At 33.1% G+C, this 21849-nt stretch overlaps 1 protein-coding gene across 1 annotated transcript; it reads left to right on the top strand.

The window, feature by feature from the left end:
• Positions 1 to 338: 338 nt before the first annotated feature.
• Positions 339 to 20417, top strand: LOC146137040 (protein-glutamine gamma-glutamyltransferase 4-like). Its single transcript, XM_083395126.1, has 17 exons — positions 339 to 435; positions 1641 to 1756; positions 2704 to 2886; positions 3772 to 3873; positions 4659 to 4805; positions 5533 to 5651; positions 6331 to 6450; positions 7578 to 7740; positions 9060 to 9198; positions 10386 to 10533; positions 11212 to 11299; positions 12456 to 12566; positions 13447 to 13598; positions 14072 to 14141; positions 15267 to 15487; positions 16467 to 16607; positions 17883 to 20417. The coding sequence occupies exons 1-17, from the start codon at positions 371 to 373 to the stop codon at positions 18015 to 18017; spliced, it is 2220 nt and encodes a 739-aa protein (XP_083251252.1). The 5' UTR covers positions 339 to 370; the 3' UTR covers positions 18018 to 20417.
• Positions 20418 to 21849: the final 1432 nt, after the last annotated feature.

Here is a 21849-nt window from a genome sequence, read left to right as displayed (position 1 = left end):
ATACAAGCTACAATCTCAACCAACATTGGTGTTTCTTTTTATCTTTGTAAAACCAAAAAATAAAAACATTCAGGTTCAAAAAGAAAGCTAATATCAGCAGAATCAAAACTGTATTTAATTGCTTTACGCAACAACGGTATCTGTTGATTGGTAACCCCAGGCATCATCAGTCAATTCATGTCAGACTTGTCAGTCGTTGCCCTTGTTTTAGTGATTACAATGATGCCATTCATTGTTTTGGCTTCGCTTTGTTTACAACTGACGTGGTAGATGGCTGTAGTGTACACAAATGCTGGACACTTCGTAATTAAAATATTACTGTGTGAATTTTATTTACAGATAAACTACCGGTACTGGTAACGTTTAAAATATGGCTAAATTTATCCTGAGGTATTGCCGGGTGGATTCATTTTCAAGTTCTGCAATACTACAAAGGTACACACGCTTTTAAGCTTTTTACGACCGTTCTACTTTACCCAAAGGCTACAACTGCATTTTTTGCAAGCCGCCAATTAAATGCAGCTTACAATGTACATGCACCGGGGATTAGTTTCGGTCCAATTACAGTAAACCAGCAGCCAGTTAACACGAATTACGTCGGAAATATGTACGGGCGTAACTCAGCAGACTTGCTATTCTGCGAAAAACGCAAATTAGTTGTAATGCAAAAACATTCGCTGCATCCGTTTATTGCAAACCTTATAGCGCGATTCAATTGTTTGTGGTTTGTGACGTAACAGAATAAGGGGCGGTGCTTATGAATGCAGACGAATAAAAAAAAAAAACGCGACGAAATAGAGTTTGACTTGTTTGCTGAATTACGCTTGACTAACCGTTTGGGCGGGAAACAAAAGCTAATGAAAAACGGCATTTTTTTTTGCTTCAGGTTTTTGTTTTGTTGTTATTTTCGCGCTGCGTTGAAAAAAACATGTTCTGTCTCATTTGTTTATGTGTTTTTATTCTTTACTTTTAGGTTGTTGATAGTCAGCAAATTTAATTTGCAAAATTCGCGGCTAGCTAATGCTGGTGTTTATATGATATTCTGGGAAATTATACCCTTTACTAAACTGTGTAATTAGGTTATTTTTGAGCAAGTTACAAATATCCGATGTTAGTAAAGCTTATAATTTACCAGCATAACATACAACAACATTAGCTAGCTGCGACGCAAAATACGTCAGAAGAAAACGTGATAGGCCGTATGTCACGATTGTTAAATAATTCCGGTATAATCTTTAGCATTTATTGATGCTAGCCTTTTTAATACACTGCATTTTAAATGAAAGTAGTAAAAGCTTGATTATTAGGTCTTAGTTGAAGAATAAAATGAAATCCATATTAAAAAAAGAATGACAAAGTATGTTGCATTTTGGAAGCGTTTCGAATATGTTATTCATTTTTTAATCTAATCAAAAAAGCAGTTAAACAATGCATTTTTCACTGGGGACTTAATATTCATTCTACGCCTAACTACAACGTCCAACCAATATCTTAAGATTTATTCGAAACATTCACAAAATGCTCCCTACTTCTGTATGGACTTTGACATTCATTCTACGTCAACTGCAACCTCGGTCAATATGCTCAAAAATTATGTTTGTAGATTTGTTGTAGTTCTGAATGCTTTGTATAATCCACAGTTTCGGAAAACTACACAAGTCCAAGTTCAACTTTGTGATAAATAGGCTGTTAAGCAAATCTGCAATTATGTCTTCAAGATCCAGACCGGGCCGCCCAGCAGGTCGCAGAACAACTGGTAAGAATTATCGTTTAAATTATATTTATGTTTTGCAGAATGCTTGTAATTAAGGTTTACTTAGGTTATAAGGTTAAGCAGGTTTTGTTAGTTAATGATGTTTTTAATCATAATTCACTTGAAATTAATAATTAGGTTTAATGTTGGTATTCTCTTTGCTGATTTTTGGTTTACAAAGTTTACTCGAATATAATACTGTTGTGCATTGTGCCGATCAGGTACCAAAATAATATAAGAATTTCAGACATAATTTGACTCATAATTTAACAATTTCTACCATGAAAAGTAAACCTATCAAAAAGTGACCTGCTAACTTCATACGTGGCCTAATAAACTTTGAAAACCTTTAAACTTTTTAAATTCGTGAAAATTTGTGTGAGCATAGTAATGAAAAGATTGGTGTCAGATCGGATCACAATTCTTTTTCTGAAATTTATATTATGGTATCATTATCAAAATAAAATGTCAAGTTTAAGGCATCCCTACTCCAAACCATAAATCCTACATAATTTTTAAAGCTTTTTGAAAATTAAAATACCAAAGAAAGATACCATTAAAGCTAAAAGGTATCATGTTGTGTTATTGTTTTTGCAGCTTCAAAAGGAACCCCCAAACCCCACCCCTAAGTACATCACTAATTCCCCTAATATTTTTAACCCTAACCCGTTTTCTAACCCACCAATAACCCAAAACGGGGCCGAAAAATCCGGTGCCAAAACAGTGGCGCCCTAACGGCGCCGTTCAAACTAGGGCGCCCAAATGTCGACACCATAATGGAACGACTGACGTTCCCAGAACGTCCCAAACCCTCTCCCTTCAGTTTAAGGCGTTATTTTGAACATTCAGGCCTTATTCCGATGAATTTATAGGTTTTATTCATGGAATTACATTCTAATTCTGTCATGGATATTACTGCGTATTTTTATTATGTGTTATTTTTTTTGCAGCTTCAAACAGCTTAACTGTTGAGAAGTTTGAATTCTTGAAAGACGATACGTTCAAAAAGCATTTTACATCCGAGTATGAGTCCGACGAATTTGTGGTCAGAAAAGGTTTTCCTTTCCGATTTATGATGACATTTAATCGGCCACTGGAGCCTTCTGAAAGCATTAGCTTCGAGCTTGGAATAGGTAAGATAAGAGCTGGTTGTTATGTTGTCTGCTAAAGCATGGTTTTCATACTGGGGTCCCACTATGATTTTTAAGACCCTAAAACATTCATAACCATATGTGTAGCTCCGTACAAACATTTTTGTGTCAACAGAGAAACTAAATAAGTCTTGAAAGAACTTCTTTTTAATAACATATTTTTTTAGTAAGAATTTAAGTTAGTTTTGTTTTCAAATATTTTTGTGAATTAGAAAATTAATTTGTGCAGGTTTTTGTTTCACATCTTGCTTAACGATTTGAGTATAGAAAGTTATGTTAATTTGTTAACTGTTTATTAAATTTCAAATTTTCTGGGTTTTAGGTTGTTTTTAAGCATATATATTTTTTTTGTGAATATCTGTTCAGTGTAATTCCTCAAAACAGGATATAAATTTTGTGTCGAACTTTATTAACTTGATTTTTATTATAAAACAATGAAAATATTAATAACTGTTCAGCAAAAACTGAAGTTACCTTTAATAAAATACTAGTCAGTTCATTTAGTTTGTATTAGATGCTTCAACTCTACTTAAACATAAATATATTGATAGAATTAACTTTGAGTGTCGAATGTGACCACAAACTGTTGTTCGTTGGCCCCTGCTTTAAAACCAAACATGTTACATTAACTAGATGTGTTGTCGGACCCACAACGTCTCAATTCTGAAAAAACATTGTTTAGGATTGTGGAAGTGACGCAAAACCTTTGATGAAGAGTGGTGTTTCATATTTCCCGCAATTTTACACCTATTATTCTTTGATATCAGTTTCCGCACACCGAAAATTGGGCTTTTTCGTTTTGTTTGCAACTGAGTGTCTGATGCTAAAGTGGTGCCTTGTTCCAAAACCACCCTTGTTATGTTACAGGTGGAAGACCAATGGTTTATCAAGGTAGCCTTGTTCGACTTCCTAGGATTGATCCAAGGCCTGATGAAGACAAAGCTGGACATGTGTTGCTTACTTCTGTTGGTGAGTAATGTTAACCCTGCCACAAAAAACATTCACTAAAATAAAAAAAAAAATAATTATATATGGGAAATTTATGTTGCGATATACATTTATTTATTAAACAGGTTAAATCTTCAAAACACATCTGAAATGTAGTTGTTTTTAAATCACACTGGCAAACAATATTGCATTAATTTTACAATAAACTGGGAAGGAAATTGCTTTAACAAAACAGGATGCAGCAATCAATTGTTTATTACCAACGTGGTGATCTTGGTGTCTGAGCTGTTTATTTTAAATAGGCACTCGTAAAATAACCAAGGTCAATAAAGACTGAAACCTGGCCTTGCTTTACACAAGGGGTTCGTAAACTTGTTTTAATATAGACTCCTAAATAATTTTTTTGGACCAATCAGTGTTTGGATGGAATTTTTTTTAATGTCATTATAAAACAAGTAGCTTGCTAAAATTGAGTCTTAAATACATTCAAGGGAAAAACGACAAAACATTTGTTTTTAATTAAACTATTTTTTTGTATAAGTCATTCCATTTCTAAAATTGTGAACTGAGGTTTACAGCTGGCTTTCATGAAGCCCCTAAACTAGTCTACATACCCCATGTTTCACATATTACTCACCAGTTTAAACGCTCTTCTATGATTTTCTTATGGTTTAAATGTTCCATCATGATTTGCTTAACTTGTTGTTGTGTTATTAGAATACTAATCTGCTGCCAAAACATCAGTTTATACTTTGTTTACACCAGAAGAGCAATTTCTATTAATGTACAATAAATTGAACTTCCAGATGAGCACTTAACGGTCGAGGTGCACACTTCTGCCGCTGAGATGGGAATCGGCAAATGGAGGCTAATGACCTACCTTAAACGAGGAAGATCACACAGGCTTCTCAAATTCAATGAAATTATTTTTCTCTTCAACCCTTGGTCAAAATGTAAGACTTGTTTTTTTGTTAGACATAATAAGAATATCAAAGCCCATACAGAAGTAGGTATCATTTTGAATGTTTCGAATAAATCTTTATTCATTTTCAACATTGTGATGTTACCACACCTCTAAAGCATTTTTTTTAAATAAATCTTTTTTGAAAATGATTCCAACATAAGCTGACAACATTGGAGCTTAATGGCTTAATGTTTTAGTTATATGAAAATGAAACCCCCGAGACTAAAGCCAGGTACAAACTCATACATGCTTGGGGATTTATCCAGTGACGTAACTTTGCTTCTAGTGCAAAATTACTGCTAGTTGCGTTCAGCCGTAGCTGCGTATTATAAGCTGCTTAAAATTTCCCCCTCAAAATCAGATTTTTAAATGTGGAACAGAAGCAGGCTTCATATTTTGACTGACCAGGGTGGTATTTTCTGCCGATACCAAATTTTATCGTTAATTCGGCCATGATTTGTGATCCAATGCACGATTCTGCCTTAAGCATATAATTATCTAAAAATATTACCTTTACAACTGACTTAAATAAACATATTAATATATTCTAAAAAATACACCTTTGTTTTGTTGTTTTTCTTCTGGTTGTAGCATATCAATTTTGCCATTTGACATAGTATTGGAGCACAATATTGTTTTGTATAAAATATAATTTATAGGTATTCAAATAAATTTAACATCCACTCACTAAACTTTAAATTGAAAAAAAATCACAGTTGATCCGGTGTTTATGAAGAATGAGAGTTGGAGGAAAGAATACGTCCTGAATGAGGAAGGCATGCAATTTTATGGATCTGCAAAGCACATAGGATCTATGCCCTGGTACTTTGGACAGGTACAACCACTTTTTGCTTGATTTAAATTTAAAGCTAGCAAGTATTTATAATTACTAGAGACCCCATATCACTTTTTTATTTTGAAATTGTTCTACCGGCAATATTTTATATTAAATGTACTGACACTAGGACGAAAAGTTGCAACATCGTTGTCTTGATAAAGATTTTCTGTATAGGTTATTAAAACTTTGGTGTATTTAATAAAAACATTGCCGGAAGAACTAATTGATACAAATACAATACCTGGTAGCAACAGTATAATGTCTTTTTCGAACTTTGATGAAGTTTTACTCAAAGACTTAAGTTCTTTTTATTGATAATGATATGCGATACCGATTTTTTTGTATATATACCTGGGATATCGTAACAATTTAAATAATAAAACATAATAACATACGAATAACATTGGAGGGGTTGAAATTTTGGGTTAGAGGGTTGACAATTATTAGGAGAGTTAGTGATTAACTTAGGGGTGGGGTTTGTAGTTGGGTAGAAGTTGTATAGGCCTGATTAACAGTATTGGATCTTATTCTGATTTAGATGGTGTTACGACTAATAAGTGTTAGTCATATTTTGGTCTTCTTCCAAACTGTATTATTCTGACGTTGATGTTGTGATCTAATTTCGGTCTTTTGGCGGAATTCCATTTATATTAAAACGTGTTTTTACTTTTTTCAGTTTGAAGATGTTGTCTTGAAAGCCTGTCTTGAGCTTCTCAATATGAAGAAATTACCCTACAGCTCATTTTCGGACCCCGTTGAAATCGCACGTCATATGTCAGCCCTTGTAAACTCAAATGTAAGTTCTAAAAAATAAAACTCTTGTCAACCTTCTTGCAATTGAAGTAACTTATTTTGTAACACGTAATAAGAATATCAAAGCCCATACAGAAGTAGGTATCATTTTGAACGTTTCGAAGAACTCTTTATTCATTTTCAACATAGCTACGTTCAAAATGCTTCCTACTTCTGTATGGGCTTTGATATTCTTATTACGTCTTACTACAACCTCCAACCATTATGCTCCAAAGTATATTTTGTAACAATTTAGGTTTGCCATAGAGTCTTTAAATTAAAAAAAAACTTTATTTTTTTGCAAAACTTCTTTCAATAAACTTTAATTTTTTTATGTGCTGCTAAATTTTTGTGTTTATAACATGCCTTATTAAAACAAAATTTTAAACTATCTGTTATTGTGTTACCATGGCATGTATGCAATTTTGTTTTCAGCTTATTTTTAAATGATATATTATAATCCAATTTTAGGTCCATAAATGTCCATGAATTTTCTTTGAATGACTTTAAATTTTTTTGTAAATTTTGTGGCAACCCTATAATAAGTCTTATTGATTTTCTAAGGTTTTAAAGATTTGAAAACCATTGATTTAATAGTTTTTCACTCAACCCTAGATTTTAGCCTTCGCTTAATGTACTGATTCAGCTAGTCCATCAAAGGCTACCACTGTACAATGTCTTACGTCATTGTCGAAATGAAATATATATAAAAGAGTGTATCTTTATGGAATCCAGATTGAGAGTGGGTTTCTGCTTGTCGATCACTGTTCCACCGACGCTTATATTAACAATAAAACTTAAAGTTTAAAAAGATAAGTAAAACCAGAGTCGGACACTTCTTTAAAGGAATATATTTCAACTATACTGGCATCACAGTTCCTATAAGTAAAGTAAAATACATACACGTAGCAAAGTAATAATAAAATTAATAAAAAAGTCAAAAACATATGCAATCAGTAAAGATTAAGCAAAATGTTCAAAAACAAAACATTAGGCTGTCAGAAGAAAACTGTGGCTTTCTGAAAGTTGATCTAATGAAAAGCAGCGCCGTGCGGACAAGGCAACTTGACGTGACATTCGATAAGAACAAGTCTAGATACAAAAAAAAATATGTTCTGTTTTAAACATTAGGATGACAATGGAGTTCTTGTTGGGAACTGGACTGGTGATTATGAAGATGGCAAATCACCAACGTTCTGGAATGGCAGTGTGGCAATATTGAAGCAGTTTGTTGAAACTTCCAAATCGGTCGAGTACGGACAATGCTGGGTGTTCTCTGGAGTTCTCACCACAGGTTGTTTTCCGGTTGCACATGAATTTATAAAGATAAAAAACGTAAATTTTGCAATGGGCAAGCAAGTGTGTTGCAAACAAATTTAACAGCCCATAAAACATATATCAAAAACCTCTTCTAATTATAAATACTATACTCATTAATAAACATTACTTCGCTTTATTGCTTCAAGATTGTTTAGTGGTTTGATATGTGTAGTGTAATTGTAAAAAAGATAAGCCTAACTAATAGTCATTATGACTTGTTTCAGTTATGAGGTGCCTGCGAATTTCCGTCATACCTAATTGTTTTTTCCTAATAATTTAATCCACCTTTTAATTTTAGTGCACCTATTTAGATCCCATATGGTTGGCCTTGATTGTTTACTAGATCAGTGCTTCTTAAACATTTTTAGTTTTGTTCACCCCTAGCATATATCTCTAAATTTCATTCACCCTTGTCTAATGATATGATAAAACTATCTCGTCTATATATAACAGCACAAAATGACTTAGGTTGTTTCGATTTTTGTTAAGATCCACTTAAGCTAAGTTTTACCATTGCAAATGTACAAATTCTCGAGTCTCGAAATATAAAGCTGCAAAAGCACAAAACACAGTCACAAAATTTTGGTACTAACACTCAGTGCAAACTAACTTCACTATTACAATAAGCAATAAAACAGCCAAAAACAACAGTTCAGTAGTCGATTTACTGCAGAGCTATCATCCATTTCGACAGTTCACCCTTATTTACCCCTTTTGGTTGGTTCACCTCTGCAAAAATTTTATTCACCCTGGGGTGAACCATTCACCTGTTTAAGAAACACTGTAGTAGATTATTGAAAATGCATGGGGCTTTTTTTGCACTGCACTTTTCAATTGTTTTGCGCAAGTGTGGTAATCGTTACTTCTACGCAATAATTGACGTAAAACATTATTTTAAGAACAAGATGAGTCCAGTAGATTTGATTAAGTAGGGCGGCTATTTCTAACCTAAATATAACCACCAAAAACCACACAATAAATAATGTTTAATGCATTTGTCCAAATTAGAGATTTGCACTGTGCGCCAGCGAGTGAGTTCAAAACCCCAACCCTGATGCATGTTTTGTCTGTTTTCCCTGTTGGCAAATGTTCATGTCGTTTCAGTTATGAGATGCCTGCGTCTTACCTAATTGTTTTTTTTCAAATAATTTAATCCATTTTTTAATCTAAGTGCATGTGTTTATGTCGTTTCAGTTATGAGATTCCTGGGGATTCCATCTTACCTAATTGTTTTTTTTTTCAAATAACTTAATCCACCTTTTAATTTAAGTGCATGTGTTGATGTCGTTTCAGTTATGAGATGCCTGGGGATTCCTGCTCGCAGCTTGACCAACTTCGAGTCGGCTCACGACACCGACGCCAACCTCACCATTGATTACCACTTCGACAAAAGTAATGATTCACTTTCAGACCAGGACGATGATTCTATCTGGTGAGACTTACATTTAGGTTGCTTTATTCTTTTCTTGTTTTAAATGCCTAAGCGGTGGTTCCCGAACTTTTTTGGCTCGCGGCACACTAAAATATCCTAACTATTTCGCGGCACACTTTTAACAGAACAACAATAGAGTAATCTTACAATGACTCTTAACACACGACAAACTATCTTATGTAAATGTCTCAAAATTATTGATTTGTAATGTTTAGTCATATTTAAGTCTAAAATGCTTGCGTGTATGCCTATTGGTAATACAAATACTCTATTTTCCGAAATTACAAAATCTCTCGAGGCACACAATTGTGCTGCGAAACTTTTTGTAAATTACAAAATATTTCGAGGCACTCAGTTTGGGAATCACTGGCCTAAAGAATAGAATTCAAAGTCAATAAAACAAAAAACATGGTTGTTGTCCAAAACAATAATTTTACAAAAAATGGTCAAAAAATGTTTCTTTTAAAAGGTTAACAATTGATGACGACTACACTTTTTATCTGTTAAGAAACTTTGAACATAATAACCGGAATAAAACTACCTTTTTAACATTTTAATTTTGTTAACTTTGGTTGTTTGTCTATTATTTGGTATTAGTTAAAATTGTGGTAGTTTATGCACAAATATGCATCATACATTTCTAACAATAAGATGTTAGAAATATATGCTGTGTGTTATTGTAGGTACCGCTACTAATTAAAGGTACCTCCATCTAATATAGTTTTTGCAATAAGGTGTTTAACATGTTTTTTTTTGATTTTAAAACCTTAACCTACTATGATGTAAATATTGTTTATTTATCTTTTTTTGGTTTGTTTTTGCTTAATAAATTCAGTTTTTAGGGGGTGTGTTATCGTCCAAAATTATCAACAAAACTTGATTTAAAGCAAACTAATTGTCTAGAACAAAAATCGGCATTTATAAGTTATTAAGAGAAAACAATCTTCACACCTAAGAAAGGCATATTCTGTATAATGAGGAGATATTTCCTGTACCCTTACACATAAATGACGACAATGACTTCAAATGCGAGCAAATAATCTTTACACTTTGCTGGCTTGATTAAAGTCAGTCATTTATAAGTTCTTAAGAAAAAAATCTTTACAAAAAACACATTATCTTAGTTTGAACGAATGATTCATTTGAAGACAGCAAAGTTCAGGAAAGCTTGTTTATGTTTTTTCCAGGAATTTCCATGTGTGGAATGACGTTTGGATGGCACGAACTGATTTACCCGAGGGTTTCGGGGGGTGGCAGGCGTTAGACGCGACCCCTCAAGAAACAAGCGGGGGAAGGTTCCGATGTGGCCCCATTCCACTCCATGCAATCAAAGAGGTAACACTTTCTACTGTTCCACAATTATTTTTGCATTTTTTTGGAGCATAATGGTAGGAGGTTGTAGTAAGACGTAATAAGAACATCAAAGCCCATACAGAAGTAAGTAGCATTTTGTGGTTGGTTTGAATAAAGACTTATTCAAAACTTTCAAGATGATACCTACTTCTGTATGGGCTTTGATATTCTTGGTATAAAGTTTTGCATTATTTTGCTAAGTGTAGTACTAGATGTATAGTGCATTGTGCCAGTTTTGTAAAAGTCATTTTGAAATGGCCCAGCGAAATGATTTGTGAAAATACTTTTTTGTCGAAAAGTTACGAGTCAAGTCCCAGTTAAGTCATTATTAGAGCAAGTCATCTAAAATAAAACGATAAATATTAAAATTGGTAGACTTGACTGATTTAGAGCAATAACTAAAAAATAGGACAAAAAACATAACATTTGGTAGTACGTATAATAACGTACTCCTAAAAATAATGTTTTATATAAAAAGTTTATAAAAAGTTCCAGTTGCAATTTTTCTTATTATTTTAACTAACAGTATAAAATTACTTATTTTTTATTTCTTTCTTAAAATGTATCAAGTACCCGAAAGTAATTTTGTTTTAAATGATTTGTTTTTCATATTGTATTTTTTTATGCATGTCTAATATTTTACGAAAATTATTTTAACAGGGGCAGATCAATTTGAATTATGATGGGGCATTTATCTATGCAGAAGTAAATGGAACTAAACGTTACTGGAAAAGGGAAGGAAATGACAGTAAGTTGACCCATTGAACGTTTAATAGAATACACCAGACTTGCCAAACCTTTTAGTCTGTGACTCTTTTTAATTTTACTTTTCCGCCACCCCCTATTATAGGTTTAATAGTTAAAAGCAATGCTTCCCAACCTAAGTTCGCGACCAACTTTTAATGCAAGTTTTATTGTGCGACCCACAATGAGCCAAACTAATAAAATTACATAAAACCTGCATCTTTACTACTCGCATCGTACTGAAAATAGTTAATGCGACACAACACATATAATTGTTAGATATTTATGATATTGTTGCATAAATGTAACGTAATTATAACGCAATAATTTCCCGATCTAATAGAAAAATGCTACGTATAGAAATGCTTCACGACCCGCAGGTTGGAAAGCACTGCTCTAAAGCATTGTTTCCAAACTCGGGGCCCACTATGATTTTGAGGACCCTAAAACAATGATAAACATATGTGTAGCTCCGTACAACAGTTGTGTGTCGACAACCTTAGCGACCCACTGGCTGCAAAGCACTGGTTTAAAACACACCATTTCTTGTTGTCTGCTTTTGTTTAAGTGCATTTTTAGGGTTTCGGTTTGCAATAATTTTGCCATTAGCATATTAAACAAAAAAAATAACAATTTTATGGATGTAACACTTTGTATAAAAAATGATACGGGCTTACTCGCGACCCCTTTAATTCGTTGTGCCAACTTCAGTTTGGAAAGCCCTGGAACATAGCATAGCTCAGTGCAAAATGTAGCATGCTTATATCTAACAATTTTTATCAAATAGTATCAAATGGTTTTCATACACTAGGCTTTGCATTTGTGTTTTAAATATTCTAAATATTGTTTGACAGACTTAATTGTTATTTCATTAATAAATGATTATTACTGTGTTGTTTGGGTTTTACAAAACCTGCACTTTTGTAAAAATTGCTTCCTATATTTACATTATATTCAAACACTTTTTTGTTGATACATATTTTTTATAATTTTTTTGTTCAAACAATATACGCATTTAGACTTCTACGTTAGATTGCTTCGAAACTTTCACGAAATGCTTCCAACTTTTGTATGGTCTTTGACATTCATTCCACGTGAAAAAAAATTAAACATTTCGAAATCTTCATTTAATTTATCACATACTTTTGTTGTTGCTGCAGAATGGGTGGCGATGTACAGCGAGAGCGACCAAATCGGAATCAACATCAGCACGAAAGAGGTTGGGCATTATGCGAGGCGAGACATCACAAGCGAATATAAGTACAAGGAAGGTAAGTCAACACGAACAACAGAAGTTGATAAATGTTGGAGGTTGTAGTTAGAGGCGGTAAACATAGCAATAGCAAAGGCTTTGATATTCTTATCACATCTACAACCTCCAACCATTATCATAAGATTTATTTAGCACGTTTAAAATGATACATACTTCAGTATGGGCTTTGATAATTATTCTACATCTCAGTACAGGCTCCAGCCATTATCTTAAGATTAATTTGAAACGTTCACAATATGCTGCATACTTTTGTATAGGCTTTAATATTCTTATTTTTTGTGCATTCCACTTAAACTAGTCCAACTACACTAATTTTTTTCAATATGACCTAAAAAAAAACATACAACTTGTATGCAAAAAATTGCAATTATCAGGTTAAAATTGTCAAAACTTTAAACGATACTTGACGCATTAAGCGCATTTCGCTGATCTGGAATGTATCGCAAAATAACTTTTGAAGTAGCATATTTAATGAAGAATTAACACACGTATGTTCGACGACAACAGTGATCTAGCCCTTCTGAAGCTGCTTTTTGACCAACGATTACGGCTTACGTATAATTAGTACATCGAAAGCCATTGCAGACTCACCGAATCTGTCGATCAATGATGCAGAGCAGGCTAGAAAAACAACTAGCCTGTAGTGAGGTTGCAGCAGGCAACTGTGCTATGGTTGTTTCTCGACTCGCTCCCCTCTGAGCCTGTGTTGCTCAGTTTGTCCTTACAGTAAGCTAGTTGTTTTTCTACCCTGCTCTGCTTGCATCATTGATCGACAGATTCGGTTAGCCTGCGCTTTAGGTGTACCATATTCAAGTTTTATCTAAGGTCAAGTCCCGAATTGTTAAAGCCCAGTCGCGCTTCAATTTTCTATGTTTCAGGTTCAAAAGAAGAAGAGATGTCGTTCAAGCGAGCCCGGAAGTTCATTAAAAGCACTCACGTTGACATCAAGCCCATCCCGGAGCTGGTCAGGTTTTACGCCAACATTCCAGATGTGGTTCAGTTCGGGAAAGACATTAAGTTCCAAGCCAAGGTCAGTGCGAAAAGCTTACTGAAAGGGCTTTTCAAACGTTTTAAGGTGGACCTCAATATTTCTTCAGGGGTCGGCGTTACGTTTTTAGAGCTGATGTCATGAAGTGACGTCATAAAATAAATAGACTTAAGAAATCTACTATTTTAAGTTTGAAAATGTGAAACTAAAAATAAGTTGTATATATTAATATTATTTAAGGATAAGCCGCCAAAAGTGTTGTTTCCGTTTAAAACTGTTTACTTCATTTCTAAACGTTAACTGAAGATAATACATGTGTGTATCGAAACCTTTTTATCAAGATGATGTCGATCTACTCGACCTTTTTGGCTTTGGGATGCATTATCAAGCCACATTACAGATCCGTGCACTGTATAGTGTATCTAATCATTTCTAAATTTCCAAAATATTACCCTTGAGCATTACAAATGGCACCCGTTGTGGAACCACTGGTAACCTTTCGTATTTTTTTACAGATTGTGAATCTCACCAAAAACCCACAGAAGATATTTCTCAACGCTGTGGCCAATGCTGTTCAGTACAACGGTAAGGCTTAACTCTATTTGTGTTAAAAGTTTACGCTTGTTTTTTTTTTAAACAACCTAGTGTAAAACTTAATGAGAAGGCAGCGCTCCGACTTGTGCCACAGATTTAGAACCACTGGTCCAATCATAAATAGGTGAATGAAATTAAAGAACACTAGTGAATTTTCTTTCTTTTTACGTTTTATCGCTTTTATCTTCACTTGATTTTTACACTGATGATGGCATGAGTTATTGCTGAAACGTCTGTAAATTTGCGAAATAAAAAAAAAAAAAAATTGCGAAATGTCGCTTTTATCGAATATTATGGCTTTGATATTTTTATTGAAATTACTAAAAAATCCCGTGTATTGTGTTTCAAAGCCAAGTGAATCCATTTCAATAAACTTTGCCATATTTTAGTTTATATTTTAGACATATTTTTCCTTTTACATTGCTATTTATTTACTTAAATACCATTTATATACAAACTAGGAGTTTGGCAGTCTATCGAAAAAAAAACTATCTTACCAAATTTAAAATTTGATGAGATTTTTATGACACTCAAAACGTTCAAAATGCTACCTGCTTCTGTATGGGCTTCGATATTCTTACTACAACCACCATTATGCTCCAAAAACATTTAACATTTTTTTGTGAATTTTTGTAATTTTTTTGCGGAAGGTGGCGAAAAAAAGATTAAGCTTGTTGCTCACAGATGCGACGGGTTGGATATTTGCAGTTAAATGGAACGTAAATATTAACAACACTTCGCCCTCCACAAGTGATGAGACGCTCAACGCCTTAGGAATAAAACACATCCCATGTTTTTACAATAATTTTTTTTGTCAGGCTCAATGGTTTGGAAATTTAAATATGAATTAAAAACTTTTATTTCTGATTTCTACAAATTAAGGAAGGCAAAAATACTGTAATTTTAATTGAATTATATCTCAGTCGAAAAAGCCTAAAAAAATCAATGATTTCTCGTATATTTGTACAAAGGGAAATAAGTCCACATTTATATTCAAAATGAATGATGTTTTATACAGAAACTTATAATGCCTTTTCATAGGAAATATATAGTTTATTTATGAGAACCACTGGTCTAAATATCTTTTTTATCCAAACTCCAATATTTTTTTGCCAGGCTCAATGGTTGGCAAGATCGCAGACTGGGATTTCAACGAAACAATTCCAGGATCCCAATCAAAGCTCTTTACAATTTCGCTTCCTGTCGCAAAATACATTCCCAAGATCAAGGGCAACGACAACGTCAAGTTCATGTTTCTGGGGGGAATACCCGACGGCGAGCAGACTTTCGTGAAGCGAGATGTGGTTGATTTTGAAAAGCCGGTTATTACAGTCGAGGTGACGGTTTATTTGTTGTTTTTTCAATTTTTTTTTTAAGTATTTATATCGAGTCTAGCGAACGTCAGTTGCACTAAATATGTGATAATGGAAATCACCTTGACCCTTGCAAGATAAATAATATCGACCCCAATTTATGATCAGTAACTAAAGAATAGTCTATCAAAGCTAGCAATTCAGGTCAGACACTTTTTTATTGATGTTCAAAGACAACAAATGGTATTTGGAAAGATTGTAGCATAATGGCTGGGGGTTGTAGTAAGACGTAATAAGAATATCAAAGCCCATACACAAGTAGGTAGCATTTTGAACGTTTCGAATAACTCTTGAGTTACTCCAATTTGGAAAGATTTTATGAAAAATACTTCATTCGAATTAAGATATAATGACGATGCCCTTGCTGGCAAATATATAAATATCTTTTACAATTTATAAATAGTGTCTGACCTGAATTACTAGCTTTACCAGACTATACTGCTGTTTAGGAATCGTATTCCAAAACCTTTCAGCTTTTGTCACACTAATAAAATAGAATAGAAATGTTTTACGTTATTTTTGCGAAGATTTATGTTTGTATCTGTGTTTTAGAAAACAACATTAATTTAAAGAATCTCTAAATCGTTTTAATTTTATCGTATTTTTTCTCTTTAGGGTTTCTTGAGTTCCGCATTTTCCTTGGAAAAAAAAATCACTTTTAAAAAATCATGAGCTTTTTTCATTTGGCTAACCCTGAGATACTTTTATTTTTGGAGTTGAAAAATAGCTTGCTCGATTTCAACTATAAATTTAAAAAAGAAAAAAAACATAGTTTAGGGAAAAAATACAAGACTTTGAAAATTTAAGGTTTTATTTATTTTTAATTTATAAACTTTCAAGCAAAGAAACTTTTTTTTCTAATTTTTTTATATTTGAATCCCGCATTAAAAATACTTTCTCCTAATTAGGTGCATTTTAATAATCTTCACCGTATTTTTTTTAGGTTCCAAGCTCAGCCAAGGTCAGCAAAGCGATCAAGGTCACTGTGACCTTCACCAACCCCCTCTCGGTGGCGCTAGAGGGCGGAGTGTTTCGCTTCGAGGGGGCGGGGGTCAAAGAAGGGGTTGAAACCAAGGTCAAACAGGTGAGCAGTGGCCGAAATGAGTAATAATTTAAACGTTAGAAGTAGGGCTGAGGAGTTGGTTAAAAATCAACTCGATTCCGATTAACTTTATGACGCTGAAACATTTAGCATAAAAATTGGAGTAAAACGTGAGTTAAAAAAATAAAATTGCTGAAAAAATTATAGCAGTAAATCTTTGACGAGCCAATTCTATTCAACTTTTTTATAAGTAAACGAGAAAAAATATGATAAAAATTTAAACCAATGTCAAATCGTTTGACAAAATTTTGAACCAATGGGAATCCGTTGATTTAAATAAATTATTGTCGTTGGAAGGCGGGAAATAGGGTGGGGGTGTGGGGCTACCTCTCATAGGTGCTCCCTACCCACCCCCAAGCCAATTTGGCGCATAAGAATGCATTTAGCGCATAAGAATGCATTTAGCGTATGCTGTATTATTTATCTTTGCTGTCACCTAGCACTACGCAAAGTATATTTATTAAAATATTAATAATTTTTTTAATATCTTTTCGCTAAAGGTGTGATTGCTTGATTGCTAAAGCCAATACAAGGACTGTACAACAATTTCAGCTTATTGGCGGCACAGTTTTCGGAGATATAGCCCCCTAAAATTGTGGAGCGCCAAGTTCGCCCAGGTGCACGATTGCCAGCCGAATGTAGCGGCACTTGTAGCAAGCGATCTGCCCAAATAATCGTGCTAGCCTCAGGCTGTTCAAGTGTCGCGCTAAGCGCGATCTCCTACTTTAACTCAATTTTTCACATGGTTATTTCTCTCCTGAGGCTCCATTCAAGTAAAAATACTGTGCGCAGAAAAATAGCATCGCAAAACTTTGTCTGTTGTCATTTTATGTTCGGAGCTTTTACAATAGAATTCAAAATAAAAAAGCATAACTTAGAATCTTGTGCGCAATTTGAATTCACATTAAACATTAATATAAAAAAAATTTTAGAATCGCACCGCTTCGATCAATAATAATATGTCAGCAAGGTCTAAAACATTTATTACAAATAAGCGTTTCGCCCCATAAATAAATGACATCAAAAGTTGACCCTAGTGTACAAGGAGCTTTGGCGGCCCATTTATTTTCACTGTTCAAACCTTATTTTTAAACCTTCTCACAGAACCCCAGGGTTCGCGGATAACCTCAAAACGTAAAATAGACGGACCAAAAAATAAAAAAATAACCAACAAACCGCGAAAATGACCAACAAATAAAAAAAGACTACAAAAAAACAAAAAAACCCAAAAGTAACCGTTTTTTCGTCGACTTTCAGGTCAAACCGCGTGCTGTGTGCTCTGCAGAGGTGACGGTCGTTCCAAGAAAGATCGGGATGCGTAAAATCATCGTCAGTTTTACTTCGAAGCAGCTACAAGGGGTTCGAGGCTCAGCCGAGCTGTCTGTGGCTTAAGGAAAAGCCCAAACTAGTCATTTTGCACGCTTCTAGATTTGTAGACTGCTTCCGTGCTGTTTTTTAGGCTTTTAGAGATTTTGATGTCAAAATTTTATTTGTCTGTCGAAAAAAATATCTCACTGAATTTAAAACCAGGTGAGATTTTTGTAAAAAATTTTGGTCGAAATTTCAATCCTCATTTTTTACGTATTTTAAAGCAGGTTTGATTTTTGCACAATTCTGAGATTGACGTTCGCCGTTTTATGCTTATTTTAGCAACGCTTGATTTTCCGTCCAAATTTTCCACCCTGCCAATTAGTTTACGTTGTTTTCACGGTTTGTACCAAATTCCTGTCAACTTTTACTTGCCTTTCAACCACATTTAGGTTTTATTGCGCGTGCACTGTCGACAGCATCTTCCAAATTTTTAACAGCATTGTATTATTTTTTTTTAACCAAATTTTTACCAGCATTATTTTATTTGTCTTAAACCAATTCTTTATGTCTTGCACCAAATTTTTACCAGGCATATTTTTTTATCTTTCACCAAACATTTTTAACAGCATTTTTTTGTTTTTCTTTACCAAATTTTTATCAACAATATTATTTTATCTTGCACCAATTTTTACCAGAATTATTTTGTCCTAATAGAAAAATCCCAGCATTGTTTTACCTTTATCAATTTCCCAGCATCATTGTTACCTTTTAGATGTATCCCAGTTTCTGAAAAACATCATATATCTGCACGATTGAGATTTTAGTTTCAAAAAGGGCAAGTAATTCCCATTATGCACGCAATTTTTTTGCTTCCGAACAATAGTCCATTATTTGTGTCTGAATAAATATAATCATAGATTTTTGATATGAGACTTGCGACATATGTTTTTTTATTTTGCTGCCGTTTTATTTAGCTTAAGACCATTCGAATCTCAACTCATATTGGAACATGTTAATGGTCGTAGGCACCAAAGTTAAGGTTTAAAAACAACATATGTGGACCAAAAGTTGTTATAATTAATAAAATATGAAAACACATAAATGGACAGAGTATTAATGTTTTATACAATTACCTTTATTTTTGCGTAAAATAGAACTTATTTTAATGTTTTGAAATACTTTTTGTTTTAAAACTTACGGAAATTTCAATTCTTTATGTTAGTAGCTCAGGAATTTCTATCTAAAATGCCTCAAATAATTAAGAGCAATTCTAGCACGAAAAAAAACACTTCAACCTTTTTAACCAAGAAACATTCCCTATAATTAACTTCATCGCTTGCATTGTGTTGTTATTGTACAGAGATGTGACATAGCATTTTGCATTTTTCATCCAACATAAGTTACTTTACACGAAAACTTTAACAGGTGTACTTTTAAGCGGTTTCTGACTATGCCTTAAGCGAAAAATTTTGCAACCGAGCCTTTTTTGATGTGTTGTAAATATGCAATAGACTTGTAATCGTATATACACAATTGTATGCAGCTATTCCGACCTGTAGCCGGGTACATGGGGTTATTGTTCACAATCATGGAGGTGTGTTGTCATTGACACTTCAAATATCGATGCCTTCAGTTTTAACAATGTGTTACCTTGTTAATATTTTTGTATTACCGGAAATATTGCGATGAACCTCTAAACCCTAAAAAAATAAACCCAGGGAATGTCCAATAATATCGGATCGGAGCCGATACCTGATGCCAAGTGTTAGTATCGGTACTCGTCCGATACTAGGGTGATATCGGTGCTGATCAAATTTATATCGGAATTTTCAAACGCAGCATTTTTTACTTTAAAAGGTTAAATATCAAAAATAGTAGTTTAATAAATAAAGGCAACTAAATTATTTTTACTTGATTAAGCACAGTAATGACGTCATTTGATATCGGATTAGATCGCGCTACTTTTTGTGAAAAATATCGGTATCGGAATAAAGTTTCCAGTATCGGTCATTCCTAGTCCTGAAGATTGTTTTCCGTTTTGTTAAACTTTTAAGCGAACGCACGATTTTCTAGCCACCCACCCAAACCACATTCTACCTGCTCGTTGCTTTATTCTTTCGTCAGCCATCCCTCCGCCCAAATACCAACAAATATTTATTCGACAAATTGAGATTTTTCTTCTCAGGATTGCTATGACGACAAGGAAATGTTGTTTTTCTTTCAATGTCAAGCACACAACAAAATAATGGTTCCCAAACAATATAAACAGATTTTTTACTCCGTGAAGGTTCACTGTATATAGATTACCTGTCTACAGTTCTGAGATTTTCAATTCCTATGTGATTAGTTTTCGTGCTTTTTTAGCTTGTATTAGTAATAGTAGCAACGTAGAAGTAGTTACTGCAAAATAATCCCGTCAGTCTTTTGCCCGCAATATTTTGCGACTGTTTTTGTGTTGTTTAATAAACTGCACCAAACCTATATTACAAGTGGTCTTGCTTTTGTTTTCATGCTTCAAGTCAGTATAAGCAAAATAAACACTGAAAGTATTTATTTTAAAACATGAATTTATTCAATACTTTGTAATTACACTTTTTCTTGTGTAATATATCAAAATGTATTTATTATAATAGTTAATATGTGTTCATTAATTTTTTTTGCACTTTGTTTATGCAGCCTATTTATATCAAAACATGAATACTTTGTAATTACACTTTTGCCTGAGTATTATATCAAAATGTTTTTATTATTACACTTTATATATGGAATTTACAATTTATTTCCCCGTATGTATTTATATTTTAACATAAAATTATTTAATACTTTAAATTTGTAATTACACCTAAATATGTATCTATATCAAAACGATGATTTATTCAATACTTTATTTTTTTTGAGTAATATATCAAAATGTAGTTATTATTATAGTTAATATGTGTACATTAATTATTTTTTTGCACTTTATATATGTAGCCTATTTATATCAAAACATGAATTTATTCAATACTTTGTTTTTACACTTTTGCTTGAATATATCAAAAGTAGTTGTTATTATTACACATTTTAGATATGTAATTTACAATATTTTATACTCTATATATGTACTTATATCAAAACATGAATTTTTTTAGTACTTGTAATTACACGTTAAATATGTATCTATATTAAGACATGCGTTTTTTATTTAATAGTTTGTGATTACTGATTACCCTTTAAATATGTATTTATATCAAAATACGTGTTTATTCAATACTTTATTTCTACACTTTTGCCTAAATATTCTTATTAAATGTATTTCTATAATATTTATGTACAGTTTTTATAACGATTTATATTTTAATATTATGTTTCTTGAATACTTTGTAATTACACTTTTTAACAGACCTCCCGAATTTTTTTTCGCCTACAAATACTTCATTCTGTTCTTTGATAGAAAAATGAAAAAGTAAGTATCAGAATAGTATTTATTTATTTTTATTTCAATATATTAAAAGTAAGTATTTTACTATATTAAAAGTTCTAGATATTTTTAAAACTCCGCAATTTCATCCGCGAATTAATAATAAATTACCTACAATGGCAGATTTTGAAGAAAATATATATAAACTGGAGAGCCGCCCTTCAGTACATTGCGTACTGGAATTTTGAAATCACGGATTTTTTTAATGCAGAAAAACGTTCAGAGGGACAAAAGAAAAGATCTAAGATAACAGGTTTGTAAAATTCCGTCTGCATATTTTTACTTTTTAACATCTTACTCACAGGGCTGAATATTGTACAGCGTAACAATTGATTGTTTTGCCTGGATCACAGACCTTTACTATTGGATATCTTCTCAAACCAGCTCAATGGCAAGTTTAGTTCCCACTTAATCAGTAATAAAGAATTAAATGTTTCTCGACTTGCTCCCCTC

Source organism: Ascidiella aspersa, chromosome 8 (assembly GCF_963924565.1).
Source record: "Ascidiella aspersa chromosome 8, kaAscAspe10.2, whole genome shotgun sequence".
Taxonomy (NCBI): domain Eukaryota; kingdom Metazoa; phylum Chordata; class Ascidiacea; order Phlebobranchia; family Ascidiidae; genus Ascidiella; species Ascidiella aspersa.
The sequence above is the reverse complement of the archived record's forward strand: the minus strand, read 5'-3'. Positions and strand labels throughout refer to the sequence as shown.